The sequence below is a fragment of the Sus scrofa genome, chromosome 2, assembly GCF_054392235.1.
Source record: "Sus scrofa isolate SSC_HxYL_T2T_F1_AM1 chromosome 2, Sscrofa_HxYL_maternal_Yorkshire_Landrace_v2.0, whole genome shotgun sequence".
Lineage (NCBI taxonomy): Eukaryota > Metazoa > Chordata > Mammalia > Artiodactyla > Suidae > Sus > Sus scrofa.
This window is the reverse complement of record NC_139384.1, coordinates 70,620,790-70,641,245: the sequence shown is the minus strand read 5'-3', so window position 1 is coordinate 70,641,245 and position 20,456 is coordinate 70,620,790. Positions and strand designations below refer to the sequence as shown.

The 20,456-nt window shown below is 40.4% G+C and overlaps 2 protein-coding genes across 3 annotated transcripts in view; one reads left to right on the top strand and one right to left on the bottom strand.

Moving 5' to 3' along the window:
* Positions 1-20,456, bottom strand: part of LOC100513462 (olfactory receptor 10H1-like) — a 43,310-nt gene that overhangs the window by 8,859 nt on the left and 13,995 nt on the right. Inside the window, exon 2 of one of the 2 annotated variants that reach the window (XR_001306993.3) lies at positions 9,616-9,851. The exons of the other annotated variant lie outside the window; for it this stretch is intronic. The gene's annotated coding sequence lies outside the window, so the exon portion shown is untranslated. Of the gene's footprint in view, positions 1-9,615; positions 9,852-20,456 lie in introns of those variants that run through there. 2 annotated transcript variants of the gene reach the window in all.
* Positions 15,402-16,346, top strand: LOC100511184 (olfactory receptor 2Z1-like). Its single transcript, XM_003123467.3, has one exon. The coding sequence runs from the start codon at positions 15,402-15,404 to the stop codon at positions 16,344-16,346; it is 945 nt and encodes a 314-aa protein (XP_003123515.3).

The following is a 20,456-nucleotide window of genomic DNA, read 5'->3' as shown; positions in this document are numbered from 1 at the left end:
CGACAGAGAATCTGCTCTATGTTTCCTTCCTGATGTCTGTAGGCCCCCCTTGACTGCATCACTCTAATCTCCGCCTACGTCTTCAAACAGACTTCTTGTTTCTCTGTATGTCTTCTCCTCTTATAAGGACACCTGTCATGGCATCCATTTAGAGCCCACCTGAAACCAGGATGATTTCATTTTTTAAATCCCTAACTAATATCATCTGCAAAGACCCTATTTCCAAATGAGGTCACATTCAGAGGTTCCAAGAGGACATTAACTTCTGACGGACACTATTTCAACCCACTACAGCATCCTTCCTGGCACAGTTCTCTGCTTCAGCTCTCACCTCTGCATTCACTTCCTACACAATACCGGAAGGATCCCACAGCACAAACCAGATAATATTGTTCCCCCACTTAGAACCTGGGCTCCTTCACAGCATCTCGCAAGGCTTTGTGCAGTCTGGTCTGTCTTAGCTTCTCCAATTCCAATTTCAACTCCCTCCCCCTTTCCAACATGGCACTCCCACTTTTATCTCTAGTGGAAAATAAGAAGGGATCATTTTCAATTTCTTGAACCTGCCAGACTCCCTCTGACCCCAGGTACCTAGACATACCTACTCCTCATTCCCATCTTCCTCAATCATCTAGTCTCAGATCACATGTCACCTCCTCCAAGAAGCCTTCCATGATATCCCCAAACATGGCCAAGTTAGGTGTCTTTCTGTCTCCTAATTTTGCCTGGTTATACCTATACCATATAAGGTGTTGGGTTGGAGTCTTATGTGAGACTGTGAAGTCCTGAGGGCAGGGATGGTGTCTTACTGGTTTCATGCTGTGTTTCCAGCACCAAGAAGTTTCCTGTACATAGTACATATTAAATAAATATGCATTTAAGCAATAACAAGTGAAGGACAGCCTGATGCCCTTGAGACTTTGTAGTACAGGCAAATAAATTGGGAAGTGACATCTGAACTGAACTTTGAAGGATAAAGAAGAGTCCTTGGCACATGGTAACAGGAAATGAATTCCAGGCAGAGGAATCAGCATGAGCAGAGACATGAAGAAATATCCAAAATGGAGTTAGAGGAGGCTAAGAGGTAAGAAGTAGCCAAATTGAGAAGGAGTTTGACAGCACCTTAGAATCATCCCTCGAACTTCTAGGAGGAGAGTGGGCTTGAAAGAGAGGTTGGGAAGAGGCTGGAGCAGCTTAGATGGCAAGAGCAGATGCCAGCCTGAACTGAGGGTCCAGTCAATACTTCTCCTTAATCTGTATCCCAGGGGAGAGTAGAAGACCAAGAATTTGAGGGAATTTTTTTGGCACAGTCCATATCACTAAAGGACATCAGAGGACAGATGTCCAGCCAAGAAATGGAGCAAAGACTTAGGAAAAAGAATCCTTTCTGCTGCTTCTGTGTGGCCAGAGGTTAGGAAATAGGACTGAAGTCACAGAATGGAGTCAATATTAAGCCTAGAGACAGAGGACAGGAAACCAATGTCACAGTTAAGACGCATCTTGCAATCTTGCCTGGAGGGGTCCCTGTGACCAGGATGCATCTCTTGGCCTCTCTGGGATTTTCTCTTTTGTAAAATGGGGCTGAATTATACAGATAAGAGACACAATGCACATGAGGAGATTGGCACAGAGTAGGTGCTTGACCAAAGAGATCTCCCCTCCCTCTAACCTCATTTAAAATTTTTTCTTTAACTATGGACTCTCATTTTGTTGCAGAAACATTTTTTGAGGGCCTATTACATGCCCAGCAGTGTGTCTCCACTAGAGAAACAATAACATGTAACCAAAGTCATTTTGAACTGCAGACTTGTAACTTGCTCAGCTTTTCTCCCAGGCAGGACCCATGTATCTCTTGGTCTCTCCACTGGGTTTGACCCAGGGCATGACCAGTGCATGGTAATCCAAGTTATTTCATTCCCCAAACATTCTTCAGCCCCTGCTGTGTGCCCAGCCTGTTCTCAGGGCTGCAGATGAAGAGGTGAGTTAGACCCCATCCCTATCTCAACAATTACATTCCCCACCTACTTTCCTCCACTGCTCCAGGCCTTGAGTTATTGGGTGTGCTGAGATCAAGATGATCCCTAATATATGAATCTGATAAATTTAGTGTTTATGCCTATTGTTGCCAGATTTCCTTTTGGGCATCATTTTATCTTGAGTTTTTCACATCTTCATTGTGTTTATCTCCATTGTATTATCTTGCAGTATTAGAATGATTTATGTATGTCCCTGCCTCTCACCCTTTTCCAGAACCTCTTAGAAATGGACTCTGGGTCCCAGTGATCTTTAGCACATACCAAGCATATCATAAATTTATAAGATAAAATTCCCTCTAAGGATTGAACACCTAAGTTGAGTTGAAGGGCTCTTCAATTCTTTGGTCAATGGCTTACTCAGTAGATGCCTTATTTTCTGAGGCTATGCAATGGTGAGTAGAAAAAGCAAACTTCCGGAAAAGAAGTAAAACAATCACAGTTTGCAGATGACATGATACTATACCTAGAAAACCCTAAAGACACTACCAGAAAACTGTTAGAGCTCATGAATTTGGTAAATTTGTAGGATACAGAATTAATACACAAAAATCAACTGCATTTCTATATACTAACAATGAAAGATTAGAAAGAGAATTTAGGGAAACTATCCCATTTACAGTCACATCAAAAATAAAATAAAATACCTAGGAATAAACCTGCATAAAGAGACAAAAGATCTGTACTCTGAAAACCGTAAGACACTGATAAAAGAAGTCAAAGACAGGAGTTCCCATCATGGCTCAATGGTTAACAAATCCAACTAGGAACCATGAGGTTGAGGGTTTGATCCTCGGCCTTGCTCAGTGGGTTAAGGATCCAGAGTTGCCATGAGCTGTGGTGTAGGTTACAGATGCAGCTCGGATCCTGCATTGTTGTGGCTCTGGTGTAGGCCAGTGGCTACAGTTCTGATTCGACCCCTAGCCTGAGAACCTCCATGTACCATGGGAGCGGCCCAAGAAATGGCAAAAAGACAAGAAAAAAAAAAAGAAGAAGAAGAAGTCAAAGACAGCACCAACAGATGGAAACATATACCATGTTCTTGGATTGGAAGAATCAATATTGTCAAAATGACTATACTACCCAAGGCAATATACAGATTCAGTGCAATCCCTATCAAATTACCAAGGACATTTTTCACAGAACTAGAACAAATATTGTAAAATTTGTAAGGAAACACAAAAGACCCCAAATAGCCAAAGCAATACTGAAAAAGAAAACTAGAGGAATCAGTTTTTCTGACTTCAGACTATACTACAAAGCTACAGTCATCAGAACAGAACGGTATTGGCACAAAAACAGAAATATAGGTCAGTGAAACAGGATAGAAAGCTCAGAAATAAACCCAAGCTCCTGTGGTTAACTAATCTATGACAAAGGAGGCAATAACATACAGTGGAGGAAAGACAGTCCCTTCAATAAGTGGTGCTGGGAAAACTTGACAGCTACATGTTTAAGAATGAAATTAGAACATTCTCTAACACCATACACAAAAATAAAGTCAAAATGGATTAAAGACCTAAATGTAAGGCCAGGTACTATAAAACTCCTAGATGAAAACATAGGCAGAACATACTTTGACATAAATCACAGCAGTATCTTTTTTGATCCACCTCCTAGAATAATGACAATAAAAACAAAAATAAACCAATGGGACCTATTAAACTCAAAGATTTTGCTCAGCAAAGGAAACCATTAAAAAAAAGGCAACACACATAATGAGAGAAAATCTTTGCAAAGGATGTAGCTGACAAGGGCTTAATCTCCAAAATATACAAATAACTCAACAACAATAACAACGAAACAAACAAACCAACTGAAAAATGAGCAAAAGACCTAAACATATTTTTCCCAAAAAACAAATGGATGGACCAGTAGGCACATGAAAAGATGCTCAACATTGCTAAGTATCAGAAAAATGCAAATCAAAACTATTATGAGGTACCACCTCACACCAGTCTGAATGGCCATAATTAATAAGTCTAAAAATCGCAAATGTTGGAGATGATGTAGAGAAATGGGAACACTCCTAAACTGTTGGTGAGAATGTAAATTACTACAGCCACCAAGGAAAACAGTCTGGAGGTACCCCACAAAACTAAAGAGAGAACTACCATATGATCCAGCAATCCCCCTCCTGGGCATATATCTGGACAAAACTATAATTCATGAACCCTTATGTTCGTTATGACACTATTCACAATAGCCAAGACATGGCAACAACAGATAAATGGGTTAAGAAGATGGGTACAGGGAGTTCCCGTCGTGGCGCAGTGGTTAACGAATCCGATTAGGAACCATGAGGTTGCGGGTTCGGTCCCTGCCCTTGCTCAGTGGGTTAACGATCCGGCGTTGCCGTGAGCTGTGGTGTAGGTTGCAGACGCGGCTCGGATCCCGCATTGCTGTGGCTCTGGCGTAGGCCGGTGGCTACAGCTCCGATTCGACCCCTAGCCTGGGAACCTCCATATGCCGTGGGAGTGGCCCAAGAAATAGCAAAAAAAAAAAAAAGACAAACAAACAAACAAAGAAGATGGGTACATACATAAAATGGAATACTACTCAGTCTTTTAAAAAAAAGAATGAAATAATGCTGTTCACAGCAACATGGATGCAACTAGAGAGTCTCATATTAAGTGAAGTCAGAAATAAAAAGAGAAATGCCATATATCACATATGTGTAATCTAAAATATGGCATAGAACCTATTTACAAAGGAAAAAAAAAAACAGATTCACAGATTTAGAGAAGAGACTTGTGATTGCCAAGGGGAAGGGGAGAGAGAATGGGATGGACGGGAAGTTGGGGGTTAGTAGATAACAAACTATTACATTTAGAATGGATAAGCTATGAGGTCCTACTGTGTAGCAGAGGAAGCTATATCCAATATCTTGGGATAAAACATGATGGAAGATAATGAGAAAAAGAATATATATATTTGTGACTGGGTCACTATGCTGTACAGCAGAAATTGGCACAACATTGTAAATGAACTATAATTTAAAATTTTTAGGAGTTCCTGTTGTGGCTCAGCAGAAATGATTCCAATTATTGAGGTTGCAGGTTCAATCCGTGGCTTCGCTCAGTGGTTAAGGATCGATATTGCCATGAGCTGTGGTGTAGGTAGCAGATGTGGCTTGGATCTGCGTTGCTGTGGCTGTGGTGTAGGCCAGCAGCTGTAGCTCCAATTAGACCCCTAGCCTGGGAACCTCTATATGCTGTGGGTGTGGCCCTAAAAAAAATAAATAAAATTAATAAAAATTAAAGAAAATAATATATTTAAAATAAAGGAAAAAAGTTCACACTTGATCTTCTCTTTAATAACTAGGAAAAATCAGAACTGGACATTCTAGCTGGTTAGTTTGACAAGCATGACCAGCTTATCAAACTAACCAGACTCTGCATGAGATAACTCTGACATCCAGATCACAGAAAGTCTAGCACCAGAAACCATGTATTCAACAGATATACAGGGATCATCTGAGCCCATTTCTGGGGAGACCACAATGACTAGGACAGGCATACCTGTTCTTATGGACATTACAGTAGAGGGCAGAAGCAGATAAGTAACTGTATTTAGACAAGAATAAGAAGTGGGATGAAGGGAAGACTGAGGGCTGTGAAAACCCAGTGACCAAATTCATAAAGAGTGGGGCAGAGTAGGAGGAGTCTTTATGGAGAAGGTGGCATTTTAGTTAGACTTTTGCTCTACGGGGAGAGGGAGAGGAAAGAGTGTACCAGGCAAAGGAAATAGCATATGCAAAGGACCTGAGGTAGGAAGATAATTGTCCATTTGAGGAATAGAAGAAGGCAAATATGACAGGGTACTTGGGCAGCAAGCAGGGGACAGTGGCTCATGGTGGCCTAAGCAGACAGCCAGGGGTCTGAGTCAGTGCAACTTGCTCCATAACCCCAGAGTCAACAGATGACACTCTTTTTCATAAGGGATACTGGATATGACACACTCACAAGTACAGGTGGGTTCCTGTGAGGCAAACCATGCCTGCAAATGAATTTCAGAGAAATTAGGGGGTAGCCATTTACATTTCAGAAGGATCTTGTAGCTCTGAGGCTTTCCATGGAGTTATAATGAAAGAGTTTATCTGCTTGGGGATTTTTAGCAAGTATTACTGAGTACCTATTAGTTGCCAGACTGTGCATATACAACGGTGAGCAAGTCCAGAGTGATCCCACCATTTGGGGGCTTTGGCATATGTCACAGATGGGGCTCAGATCTAGCCTAGCTGTGGCTGTGGTTTAGGCTTGCAACTGCAGCTTCAATAAAACCCCCAGCCCAGGATCTTCCATATGCCACAGATGTGGCTCTAAAAAGAAAAAAAGGGGGGAATTAGTTAAATTTATTATTCGATAAAGAAAAGATAAAGAATGCTTGCCTGATGCCTACAAGTAAGTATAAGCCTATGGTAGGTTTTAAACTCTAATTGTATGAAATTAAAGCTAAAGCTGATATACATTATCCTTCTTTTAGTAAGCAGTTGGCAGTTATTTAATTTGCATTCTGCAGTAATCATACATTTTTATTTTCTTTATTTTCTGATGTTTTGACATCTATTGATAATCCTGGAGAGACTAGGCAGTTTCTGAAGATAGCAAACACCTCACCCAGAGGGATAACTTTCATATGCAAACCAACAAATTCAAAGTCCAAACCCCCAGCTACCTCCCTTATCTAGTTCCGTAGCTTCAGGCACAGGTACCTTCCTTTATCTAGCTCTTATACCTCCTTTATCTGGTTCTTATATTTTACTACTTACCTGCCAGGGCCAGGTACCAGACAACTAGGGAAAGCCGCTATGCTCTAGAACCTGCCAAAATTATTCAAATTAGCCAACCATAAGCCTCCTTACCCTACCTCACTTGTTCCTCCCCACAGGGACCACCTTAGAGGCTCTTATCCATGTTTCCTTCTCTCTCCCTCTGCCTCCTGACTGACCCTGGTTCTTCCCCATGTGGCTCTGCAAGGTATGCCATGCCTCCTGTTTCTGGAGCAGTATGAGTAAAAACTTCATTTATGACAGTCATTTCCATGTCTCTGTGTCTTGCCATAATTGATTGAAACAAATCCAAGTTCCAGTTATAGAATAAATAAGTCATGGAATCTAAGTATGCAGCTTAGTGACTATAGTTAGTAATACTGTATTACATATTTTAAAGAGTGAACAATCCACTCCTGGGCATATATCCAGACAAAACTTTCATTCAAAAAGATACAAGCACCCCTATGTTCATTGCAGCACTATTCACAATAGCCAAGATATGTAAACAACCTAAATGTCCAGCCACAGATGAATGGATTAAGATGTGATACATATACACAACAGAATACTACTCAGCCATAAAAAGAACACAATAATGCCATTTGCAGCAACATGGATGGAACTAGAGATTCTCATATTAAGTGAAGTCAGAAAGAGAAAAACAAATACCATATGATATGTGGAATCTAAAATATGGTACAAATGAACTGATCTACAGAAAAGAAACAAACTCATGGATATGGAGAACAAACTTGTGGCTCCCAAGGGGGAGGGGGAGGGATTGGGATGGACTGGGAGTTTAGGGTTTGTAGATGCAAACTATTGCATTTGGAATGGATAAGCAATGAGGTCCTGCGGTACAGCACATGGAACTGCATCCAATCACTTGTGATGGAACATGATGGAAGATAATGTGAAAAAAAAAGAATGTATGTATGTATGTATATATATATATATATATATATATGTATGTATGTATGTATATATATATATGTATGTATGTATGTATAACTGGGTCACTTTGCTGTACAGCAGGAATTGACAGAACATTGTTAATCAACCATAATAAAAAATGTTTTAAAAAGAGTGAATCTTAAAAGAGATCATCATACCCCCATCTCTCACAACATGACAAACAAAGACTTATGAGTTATCTGACACAACTGCTTGGATTTAGATTCCCTGAAAAGTTCAGTTACCCATCACAGTGTTTCCCATCTTCCTGAAATCAAGAGGAAAATGTATCTCCTGAGATAATTCCAATCTCAAGGGCTCTAACTCCCAGAGCTGATAATTTTCTCTCTCACCAAAAAAAAAAAAAAAAAAAAAAAAAGGAGTAAAAGAAGCTTTCTGATGCAATACTGTCCTCCAGAGCCTCTATCCTCAGAGAATTATGTCAGTCACCCCACAGACCAAGGCAAGTCTAATTAACCAAAAGTGCTGGATCCCAGGGAGGGATAAATCAAGAAGGCATCCCAGGATAAGAATTGAAGTGCATGTAATGGCTGTGAGGGGCCCTCTTGGACACTGGGAAAATAGAGGTGAGAATTTGGAACCCCAGAGTTTATGGGGGCTTTCTGGAATCTAGGCAGGATTAGAGAGGAGATATTGGTGGCAAGAAAGACTCTCAGGGGCTATGGTTTTATAACATTTTTATTTTATTTTTCTCTTGGCCACACCCACAGCATGTAGAAGTTCCCAAGCCAGGGATCGAACCCACACAACAGCAGTGACCCAAGCCACTGCAATGGCAATGCTAGATCCTCAATCCACTGCACCACAAGAGATCTCCTTTTGTATCATTTTTATGATCACACAAATTTTGAGTATATGCAGTCATTTGGAGAGAAAGAGAGATTAGGTATGCCTCTTAATCTTTCCTAGCTTGCAGATAGGCCTCTGACTATTTATCTCAGTTGACCAACATGGCCATGAGCCTAAGTATGCCAGACCCTTAGGGGAAGTCATCTATTTTAATGTACACACTTGAATTTCTATAGAAGCTGCAGCTTGACCATTGCTGAAAGATTGGACTTTGAACACACTCCCTGGAGCAGCTCAGAGACAATTTCAGCTCCCCTTCCAGGAATAGTCTAAAACCCTAACACCCTAAAGCTGTTTTCAGAGATCAAATCAGGTTAGCTTGGAAAGCCAGGGCATAAGGAACCAAACCTCAGTTCAACTGACAGAGCAGAAAGAATACAACTAGAGTAGGAAAGTATTCAGCTCCCATTTCTATCCATTAATCCCTTTGTCACCTTAGATGTGTTATCACACTAAGTATTTCCCTTGAAGACTTTATTCATTCATAAATGCTTATGGAGTATTTGCTATGCACCTGGTGCTGTGTTTGTGAATGAGTGTCAAATAGACAATAAAAGGGAAAATAGTTGTAAACTATTCCCTCAAGTAACTCATTATTTGATTACAAAACTATCAAAGAGAGCAAAAGGCTAGAATGCAGTATGAGTCAGAGGCACTTTTGTTTCTCTTTTTTTTTTTTCACCTTCCTTCATTTAAAAAAATTAAATTTTTTGGAGTTCCCGTCGTGGCGCAGTGGTTAACGAATCCGACTAGGAACCATGAGGTTGCGGGTTTGGTCCCTGCCCTTGCTCAGGGGGTTAACGGTCCGGCGTTGCCGTGAGCTGTGGTGTAGGTTGCAGGCGTGGCTCGGATCCTGCGTTGCTGTGGCTCTGGTGTAGGCCGGTGGCTACAGCTCCGATTCAACCCCTAGCCTGGGAACCTCCATATGCCGCAGGCGCGGCCCAAGAAATAGCAACAACAACAACAACAAAAGACAAAAAAAAAAAAAATTAAATTTTTTATTTAAAGATTATTTTTGGTATAAAGACACATATCATTTTTCTGATTTAAAAGAAATTAAAGCATTTTCATGCCATAGGCTTCCTATGTTTCATGAAGAAAGGGTTTTTTCATGCTCCATCATAGGTAGGAAATGCTGTGAAGGTTTTATTGGCAAGAGGAAGTGATCCAACCTCAATACCTCTTCTCCCATCTCTCGTTTTCAGCAAAGGGCTACAGATCTGAAATGCAAGTGGTGATAAGGAAAATGTGAAAAGGAAGTATTTTTTTAATCAACTCAAAAAATTGGTTGGAGGGACTCTTCATCCTAAGATGTGGGGAGCTGATTAAGAACAGGGAGATAACCCACCCAAATCCAAGACTTTTCTCTATCCAGTTCTTCCTGCCTGACATACTGGAGAAGATGGGTTTAGTGAAGGGAAATATCTTTTTCCTAAATTGTCCTAGAGAAAAAATGTCTCCAATGCTCAAGGCAAACCATGACATAGGGGATCACTCTCCTATTGGAGAAGTTCCTTACAGGAGATTCCAAAATCAGTAATGTAAGAATGTGCTCCTCTGTGATTGCATCATTATCAAGGTGACTACCTGGTAAGTCTAGAAGGGAGTGAGGTCAGGAAAACACAGTGTTGAGTGTGTGAGGGAAGGAAGAGGCCCTTTAGCAGGGAAGACATTAGGGAGATGGCACATGGTCTTCAGAGGTAGAGGATCCAAAGTACCAAGGCCAGCAGTATTGAGTTCACATTGTGTCCCAGACAAATCAACATTTCTTGAAGGTAAACCAAAGCCAACTTGCATGGTTTCTTCTCAAGGCAGGAACTAGGAGGACTATTGACCAATCAGCTGAAAGAATCATCATATCAGAACCAGGTGAATGACCAGCAAAGCAATAGGGCAAGGGCATCCGAGAGGACTATGGACCCATGACTGGTAGGGTGGCTTCTTCCCCAGGCCAGGCAATAAGAAAATTATCAAATAGAGGAAATAAACAACATGACATGATTGGGGCAGGAAAGTCAGTGGTTTACTTAGAGAAGCAAGACATGAAAAATATATAACTTTTTGTTGCAAAGTAAGATCTGAAAAGAAAAGCAGGAAATTTGGAATGACACCAGCTGTCATTTAAAAAAATGTTTCTACTTCTTTGCTGCATAATCTTGGTTTGGTCTATAAGTTTACCATGGCTACTGTAACAGAGTACCACAAATTGAGTGGCCTAAAACAGTGCAAATATGTTCTTTCACAGTTCTGTAGGGCAGATGTCTAAAATCAAGGTGTTGCCAGGATTGATGCCTTCTGGAAGCTCTGAGGTGGGATCTGTCCTATGCTTGTCTCCTGGATTCTGGTGGCTGTGGCAATCCTTGTTTTTTGGCATGTGGCTGAGTCACTTCAATCTCTGCCTCCATCTTCACATGGCCATCTCTGTGTCTCTGTGCATCCTCTCCAATTCTCTTGTAAAGACCCCTGGGTTTAGAGAACACCCTAAATCCATGATGACTTCATCATGAGATCCTTAATAATTACATCTTCAAAGATCCTGTTTCCAAATATACAGTCTGAATATTCATGATTTGTGGGCAACACCACTCGACCCAGTATAGTTTGTAACTTTGCTATGAATCTCTGTTCCCGCACCCATATCAGGCAGGTAATAACAACACCTACTAGGATCAAGTGAAAAAATATGACTGTAACATACTTAAAATTATTGAGCTCAAAATGTCAATAGTACCAAGGAATACCATGGTGGCGCTTAATCTGGAGTTGTCACTGCTGTGGCTTAGGTTGCAGCATGTGGATCCCTGGCCAGGAAACTTCCACATGCCTTGGGTATAGCCAAAAAAAATAGTGCCAAGTTTGAGAAACTCTTCAAATGAAACCTATCAGCTCTTCTCTGACCTTATCATGATGCCCAGTACATAGTAAATGATTAACAGTAATCAATTTATTTTTCTCTCCTTTAAAATGAGTGGAGAGTTACCAAAAAGCGGAGATCCAAATATACCACCCACTTGAAAATCCTCTGACAAGGTCCAGAGATACCATACAGCTAAAGCTGACCTCAAAAGCTAATGATTAAAGGATCAATCCTTCTCTATACAGAGATGTAGAAACAATGCAATTCTCCAGGGATTTAATTTGGGACTAATTTTATCACTATTTCCTTCAAAATGTATCAACTTTATAGATTAATGTCTAGGCCTGCCTGGGATGGGAAGCTCATCTCTGCTAAAAGACCAAGTCAATGAACTCAAGAGACCTCTCATAGTCTCCATTCAAGGTCAGAGAAGAGCTGATGGCCTTCAGTTGAAGGATTTCTCACCTTTGACACTATTGAAATTTGTGACCAGATAACTGTAGTGGAGTTATAATAACTGTGCATAGTGAGGGGTTTAACAGCATCTCTGGCCTCTACCCGCAAGATGCCAGTAACACTCCCAGCCCCAGTCATAACAACTAAAAGTGCCTACAGACATTGCCAATGTCCCTAAGGCAGAGGAAAGGGCAAAGTCACCTCTGGTTGAGAACCACTGAGATAGAGTAATAACTGAGGAATTGTTTCAGAAGAGCATATCTGAGAACAAACTTGATTGGTTCAGGCATGCAATTGGACAAGAGTTTCAATGTTGGATAATGTTAACAAAAATAAGATAATACTTACTGAACAGTCTTACTCAGTATGCCAGATACTGAGCTAAGGATTACTCATACATTTTTCTACTGTAGGAAAGAATCTTAGAAGTCTCCCAGTCAATATCTTTTAATGTTTATACATCCTTTACAATAGTAGTTATATGATAACAAAACCATTATTATAATTGGATAATAATTGTGAACTTAAATCAAGGAATTACCATATGGTAATCCTTGTACTGAAGACTTTTATTTATTTATGTATTTATTTATTGTCTTTTGTCTTTTTAGAGCCGCACCTGTACCATATGGAGGTTCCCAGGCTAGGGGTCTAATTGGACCTACAGTTGCCGGCCTACACCAGAGCCACAGCAATGCCAGATCCAAGCCACGTCTTTGACCTCCACCACAGCTCACAGCAACACCAGATCCTTAACCCACTGAGCAAGGCCAGGGATTGAACCCAAAACCTCATGGTTCCTAGTCGGATTCATTTCCCAAAACCTCATGGTTCCTAGTCGGATTCATTTCAGCACCATGACAGGAACTCCTGTGCTGAACTCTTTAATTCATTATCTTATTTAATGCTTATAACTACTCCTATGAGGGATATGCTATTTATCCCCGTAGACAGATGGAGAAACTAAGGCCCAGGAAGGTTAAATAATGTGTCCAAAATCCAGGCAGAATTTGGCACTAGACCCACTGGGAATCTCCAGCACAATATATGTATCTTTGTTGCATCCCTTTTCATACTGTCATAGAGTGATTTGCTTACCTACTTGTCCCCCCTATCAAACTCTAAGGTCTTTAAGAGCAGCACCAAAAAGTCTTTGTATTTCCAGCCCATACATAATTGATTAAATAAGACAGACACTACCTCATGAAGTTCTCTGTTTCATTTTGAGGTAAATTTCATTCCTAAATAATTTTTTGTCAGATAGAACCATAACTGACCTAATTTCCCCCCACAGGTATAATGAGATATTTAGGTCTTCCCTTCCTTCTTATAACACCTAGATTTTGAAAGCAGTTCTCAACTGTTCAGAGAGGCCTCCCTCAACCTCATCACCCAGAGATGTTTTCTCTAGTAAGTTCCTATAAGATCACTATGTTTATTTTTCTCTACATATTGAAAAGTATGTGGGGAAGTTCCCATTGTGGCTCAGCAGTAACAGCCTGACTAGTATCCATGAGGATGTGGGTTTGATCCCTTACCTCCCTCCATGGGTTAAGGATCTGGTGCTGCCATGAGCTGTGGTGTAGGTCAAAAATGCAGCTCAGATCCTGTGTTGCTGTGGCTATGGTGTAGGGCAGCAGCTACAGCTCTGATTCCACCCTTAGCCAGGGAATTTCTACACACTGAAAGTGTGGCCCTAAAAAGCAGGAAAAAATGTATATGGGAGTTCCCATTGCGGCTCAGCTTGTTAACCCAACATAATTGCCCATGAGGATGCAGTTTCCATTCCTGGCTCCACTCAGTGGGTTAAAGATCTGGCATTGCTACAAGCTGCAGGGTATGTCACAGATGCAGCTCAGATCTGGTGTTGCTATGTTATAGACCTGCAAATGAAGCTCTGATTTGACCCCAACCCCAGGAACTTCCATATGCCACAGGCACAGATGTAAAAAGAAAAAAAAAGAAAAGAAAAAGAAAAAAGTATATGGTTTACCAATTCCCTTGATTTTTATCTCTACCATGACAACAGAGACTTGCTCAACTTTTTCACTACCATGCTTCTTATTCCTCCTCCAGTGACTGCTACCTAAGGGGAGCTAAATTAAATTTCATTGAATGAATGAAGAATTGGGGGCATAGAAGGATAACAAAGGGCCTTGATAAGCAGTAATTTAAGAAGGCCTTAAATGCCAGCTTAAATGTGGCAAGGGGAGAAGGAAGCAATAGGCAGTTAGACAAGGGGAAAACTCTTGACCAGAATTCATGATTAGAGGGAATCAAGTCAGAGAAGATAAAAATATCCAAGGTAAGTGTTATCAATGATTTGGGCACCCAAGGGTCTTGAGTGCACCCACCCAACACTGACACTTTTTGATCTCTAAGTAAGCCATCTCCTTTGGACATCTGGTAAAGCAGACTTCTACTGGATCTATCCAAAGTCAAACCCTCCTGGACCTAAAAAGATGGCTTCTCTACACTTTGTATGTACTTATCTATACTTCCCCATTAATGATGGTGATGGATGCCACTTTGGCCAGAAGTTCTCAGTGTTGATGGTGTTGTGTGTTCCAAGACAATCTGAGTTTTCCTGGGAGGTGATGGTGAAGGTAAGAAGGTCAGGTAAAAGTATTCTTAGTTACATGGGGTAGTCCCTCTTGATCCTTCAGTCATCTCCCTTGTCCCCTGCATTCATTCATTTGGCAGATTTTTGTTGAGTATTTAGTACCCAGTAAGTATAATATTCTCCACTGTCATCCTTTGAAATCAAGCTGTAAAGAGATGGCTGATATTCTGGACAACTTGTCACCCACCACCCCAGCCCACTTGATTCCCATCTCTGTCTCTCATATGCCCCTTTATGGTGTAGATGTCTTGAGTTCATATCCTAAATATCATTCCGCTTCTACTCTTCCCAGACTTTGACCCCTTCATTCTCTCATCCAAGAATTTAGAAGTAAGCTTTTCCTCATGGTTTTGGTTTTAATTTGTGATCCAGCCTCATTATCCTCTATCATCTTTGGCTTGGTCTCCCTACTTCATATTCCAATCTCTTCAGAATCCCACCTCTGCTCTGACCCCAAGGCACCTTGGAAGGAGTGTGTTCCAATAGTCCACTGATGCTGTCTTGCACTCTCTAGTTTGGGGACAGAGGATTTAACTAAAAGTATTGAAGGATAGTACTTTCCTAGATGTGAAGGCAAGACATTTACACAGAAATGGAAATAGAAAGACATTGTTTTGCTGCAGCCCATCTCCTGACTCGAGCAGACATAATGAATCCATCATGGTATTTTTTTTTCCTACTGAGACTAGAATGTGCTCATCATCCTTCTCAAGAAACTCCAGGCAGTCATGATCAAACAACTGTTGCTGTCATGTAAGATGAAATCCGCCCCCCCACTGAGACTCCTTGCCAAATACTCTGTTCTTCCTGCAGATGAACAATACCTCCCAGAGGATGAGGGAATTGAATCAGTCAATGACCTCCTACTTCACTCTCATGAGTCTTTTCAGCCACTCAGGACCACATCTGGTCCTATTCTCTCTTGTGGCTACCATATTCACCATGGGCCTTCTGGGCAATGCAATCCTGCTCTTCCTGATCCACACAGACTCTAGACTCCACACACCCATGTACTTCCTGCTCAGCCAACTCTCCCTGTTGGATGTTGGCTTTCCACTGGTCACCATCCCCAAGATGGCAGCTGACTTCTTGCAGGGAGAGGATTTCATCTCCTTCGAAGGTTGTGCAGCTCAGATGTTCTTCCTGATGTTGATGGGTGTCTCTGAGGGTGTCTTACTATCCCTCATGTCTTATGACCGCTATGTGGCTGTGTGCCACCCCCTGCATTATCCTATGCTCATGAGACGTCAGGTATGCCTGCTCATGGTGGGCACCTCCTGGTTGTCAGGTGTGCTTGTGGCCTCCATCCAGACATCCATCACCCTTCACTTCCCCTACTGTGCCTCACGCACTGTGGACCACTTCTTCTGTGAGCTCCCTGCCCTGCTCAAGCTCTCTTGTACAGACACCTCTGCCTATGAGTTAGCGCTGTCCATCTCTGGAGTGCTGATCTTGCTGCTGCCCCTGTCTCTCATTGCTACCTCCTACAGCCATGTGTTGGGGGCCATTCTCCGCATGCACATAACTGAGGCTCAACACAAGGCCTTTACCACTTGCTCTTCACACATCACCGTGGTCGGGCTCTTTTATGGGGCAGCCGTGTTCATGTACATGGTACCAAGCACCTACCACAGCCCACAGCAGGACAATGTAGTCTCCCTCTTCTACAGTCTTATCACTCCCATGCTCAACCCCCTTATCTATAGCCTGAGGAACCGAGAAGTTCGAGTGGCTTTGGTCAAGATCCTTGGCAGGGCTGGCTTCAGATCAAAGAGATGACCTCATGGGGGATGCAGTGTGGTACCAAGGATCCTCCCTTACATTAAGACCTAGCTTTCATTTGCAGTCCATGTGGTGCAAGACATGCGCTGACCAGCTCCCTTCCTCCTCCCAGACTTGCTTTTTCTCTTGCAGATTTATAGAAAACAAATTTATTGATACCAATCATTTAAACAAGAGGAGAGGTTTTTTTGTTTGTTTTTCAGTCTTAAACCAAAGAAAAATTTTACTACAAGCATGCAAACCTAATAGCAGAGATATATTGCAGCCTGTGGATGTTTTGGCCACCTACTAGTATGCTACTTTACACATCATTCTTATACATTTCTGCATCATTAATGATAGGTCTAGGAAACAACCCTTAAAATCCAAGTAAAAAAGGGGTCCAAGAGCTGGTGCTCTGAGAGTAAAGTGCCTGCCTATGATGCTTCTCAGCAGTGTCTTTGTTTGAGTCATGTTTTTAGGTTTTACAGAAGTGGAAGGTTGTCACTCAATCTGACCCTTGAACAATTCAAGTAGGTATTACTTTTGCTATTTCAATTATTATAGACCAGAAATGTAAGACGGTAAAGCCCTTTTTTGCCAGACTCATGCCTTGTGAAAGTTCCTGGGCCAGGTTTTGACCCTGTACCACAGTTGTGCCACAGCTGCAGCAATGCGGGACACTTAACCTGCTGCACCACACAGGAACTTCCATGAAGCCCATTCTTGACTGAATGACAGGACCATCTAAAATTGAACACTGTATTTTTAAAGTTTCATTGTCATCCCTATTGGGTACAAGAGTTAAGATTGTTCAATTAAGAATTTCCAGGGAAATAATGCATCTTTGTGCTTAATCTTTGTACAGATAATTATCTCATACAGATTTGTATTAAGAATCAGAGGCATTTTCATGTACCTAAAGGCTAAGCTGACATGTCATCCTAAGCATTTTGTTTTGTTTTGTTTTTTTATATTGGCTAATTCCCATAGGTTTTTTTTTACTTTTTTTTTATTACTCAAATGAATTTATCACATCCGTAATTGTATAACATCCTAAGCATTTTGAATAGTGGGTGCCAATCTATGTATGGGGATACTATGTATGTCAAGCAGAGAATTTGTTGAGTCAGGGACTTTAAGTATTTGAAGTTCAAGCCCACACTCAAGCCCAAGACTTACTTTCAGAGCTGACTATGACCAGTTGATATAGATATCAGAGATGATATCTGTAATAGACTATACTCCAGGATAGTATCTCAAATTCACTATAGTAGAGCATCACTACTATACTGTAATATAGTATCAGAGATGACTTATATTGGAATTTATATGGATTATAAATGAATTTGTATTTGTAAACCCACCAGGATTTTCTGTTATTACAGCACATATCCTCAACAAACATGTGAGTACATACTGATATTGTCTTATTTACAGATGAGGAAACTAAAGCACAGGGAGTTTAGATAGATTATCCAAGGTCTCCCAGCAAGGAAGTAGAGGAGCTAGCATTCAAGCCCAGGGTGTCTGAGTCCATGTTCAATATCACAATGCTTCCAGATGGCAAATGACTCCTAAAAGAGTTCAAAGGAAGCTAAAAAAAAATCAAGGCAAGGAGATACTGCATGGTGGCCAGAATTCTTCTGCCTCCAGATCATCCTTGATTTGGTCACCCTGAAGTCATGGGTGAAGTAAATGTCAGCGGCATAACTGGGAGCTCTTGTCATGGTCTTGCTGCTCTACGGACTGAGTAGGTGAGTGAGGTAGGGTGGGAAGGTTTTTATGCAGTATTACAAGCCAGAAAGATGAAGCCAGAAGAACCTTGAGTCTTCTCTATTGCCCTTCCTTTAATTTCTACTCCTGCTCCTCCTAGATCCATTCAAGCATCCCTGAAGTTATAATAAATAGGCTTGAAATTCTAAAGTGATAGACTTGAATATGTTTATTCCCCCACAAATTTAAAATACTTTTTAGAACTATTCCATTGTGATAGAGGCAATGAGGAGAAGATAGAGAAGAGTAAGTTTTCACAGGGCTGGTTGATTTTATCTCTTAGACATTTCATGAGCATTGACAGAAGTAATGAAAGGCTTTAAGCCATGTTTAGGGCAAACTGATGCCAGATCCGGTTTGGCTTCTTACTCTGCTTTGCCTACATAACTGACATTTTCAGAGGACTAGCTCTCTTCACCTCTTCCCTTCTTTTCTTCTTCTTCTTTCTCACACACAATTGAAATCTCTAGAAGATAAATTGGTCCATCATAACATGCACACTTTTTTTAGTTTTAATAGACATAGCCAAGTGGTCCTACAAATATCACCACTCATAAATGAGAGTGTTCATGTCCCCAACTGCATTACCAACATTTTGAATACTAACTTCAAATTTTTGCCCATTTGCTGAAGGAAGACTATATTGTTTGATTATCTTACTTTTGATTACTTTATCTTACTGATTTCTTTTTTATTTACTTTAATTAGAGTGTAGTTGATTTATAATGTTGTATCAATTTCTGCTGTACAGCATCATGACCCAGTCATACATACATATATATATATATATACATATATATATATATATATATATATACACTCTTTTTTGCATATTGTCTTCCATCATGGTCTCTCCCAAGAGACTGGATATATTTCTGGATATATGTTCTCTATGCCTGTGAATCTATCTCTGTTCTGTAGATAGGTTAATTTGTGTCATATTTTAGATTACACATATAAGTGAAATTATATGGTATTTATCTTTCTCTTTTTGACACCTCACTTAGTATGAAATCTCTATTTGTATCCATATTGCTGCAAATGGCATTATTTTGTTCTTTTCTATGGCTGAGTAGTATTCTATTGTATATGTATACCACATCATCTTAATCCATTCATCTACCAGTGGACATTTAGGTTGTTTCCATGTCTTAGCTATTGTGAATGGTGCTACAATGAACATACGGGTGCATTTACCTTTTTGTCCATGATTTCTAATGAAAACAAGCGTCCTTCCATAAATTTTTTGGTCTTTCAAATTTCCCTGACTTTTGATTTCCTGTTTCTATCATAGGCTAATTTCCTATAGAGCCATTCTTACTGATTTGTAAGAGTTCTTTGTATTTTGACTAGTAATAAACTGTATGTTATATATGAAGCAAAAATATTCTCCAGGATGCCTTTGAATTTAAATTTTGTGGGTTTTTTCATACTAAGTTTTCTTTTTTATTTTAATGGAGTCAAAATCATAAATCTTGTTATGTATTTTAATTTTTATGTCTTACTTAAGAAATTCTATCCTGGGAGTTCCTGTTGTGGCAGAGCAGAAACGAATCCAACTAGTATCCATGAGGATTCAGGTTCTATCCCTGGCTTCACTGGGTCAGGGATCCTGTATTGCCCTGAGCTGTGGTGTAGGTCGCAGATGCTGCTTGGATCCCGCATTGCTGTGGCTGCAGTGTAGGATGTTAGCTATAGCTCCAGTTAGACTCCTAGACTTCTAGCCTGGAAACTTCCATATGTCATGGGTGTGGCCCTAAAAGGCAAAAAAAAAAGAAAAGTAAAGAAATTCTCTCTTTTCCCAATATTACAAGAATATTTTCCTATACTGTATTTTGATTATTTAAAATATATTTTGAGGATATGATGTGAGGCATAATTTTTCCCACAAGGACTTTCAGTTTCCCTGAAATGTCATGAATCTTAGCTTTATATTTTTCATTTTCTTACTTTGTCATAGTATATTTTGGTAGAATCCCTCAGCTTTGCCTTACAGCTTACCAAGTCTCTTTTATGTTCAGCTTGCTATTGCTCCCATCAATCAGTAATAGATTTTTCATTTCTGTTACCTGTCATTCGTTCTTTTATCGTAAATGACTATTCTTTTTTTTTTTTTTTTGGCCATGCCCCCAGGTCAGGGATTGAACCCAAGCCACAGCAGTGACAATGCAAAATCTTTAACCACTAGGCCATCAGAGAACTCACATAAAACCTTAAAAATATTTAATTAATTGGAAAAAAGGCATGAAAGAAAAAATAAAGGAAATAATAGATGCCACAAATAGAAAACCAAGAGTAAAATGTCCAACTTAAGCCCAAAGTAAATACTTTGACTGTAAATGGACTAAATGT

What these genes read in the sequence shown, in the direction of transcription:
- LOC100511184 (XM_003123467.3), top strand. Translation starts at nt 15,402, where the DNA reads ATGAGGGAATTGAATCAGTCAATGACCTCCTACTTCACTCTCATGAGT.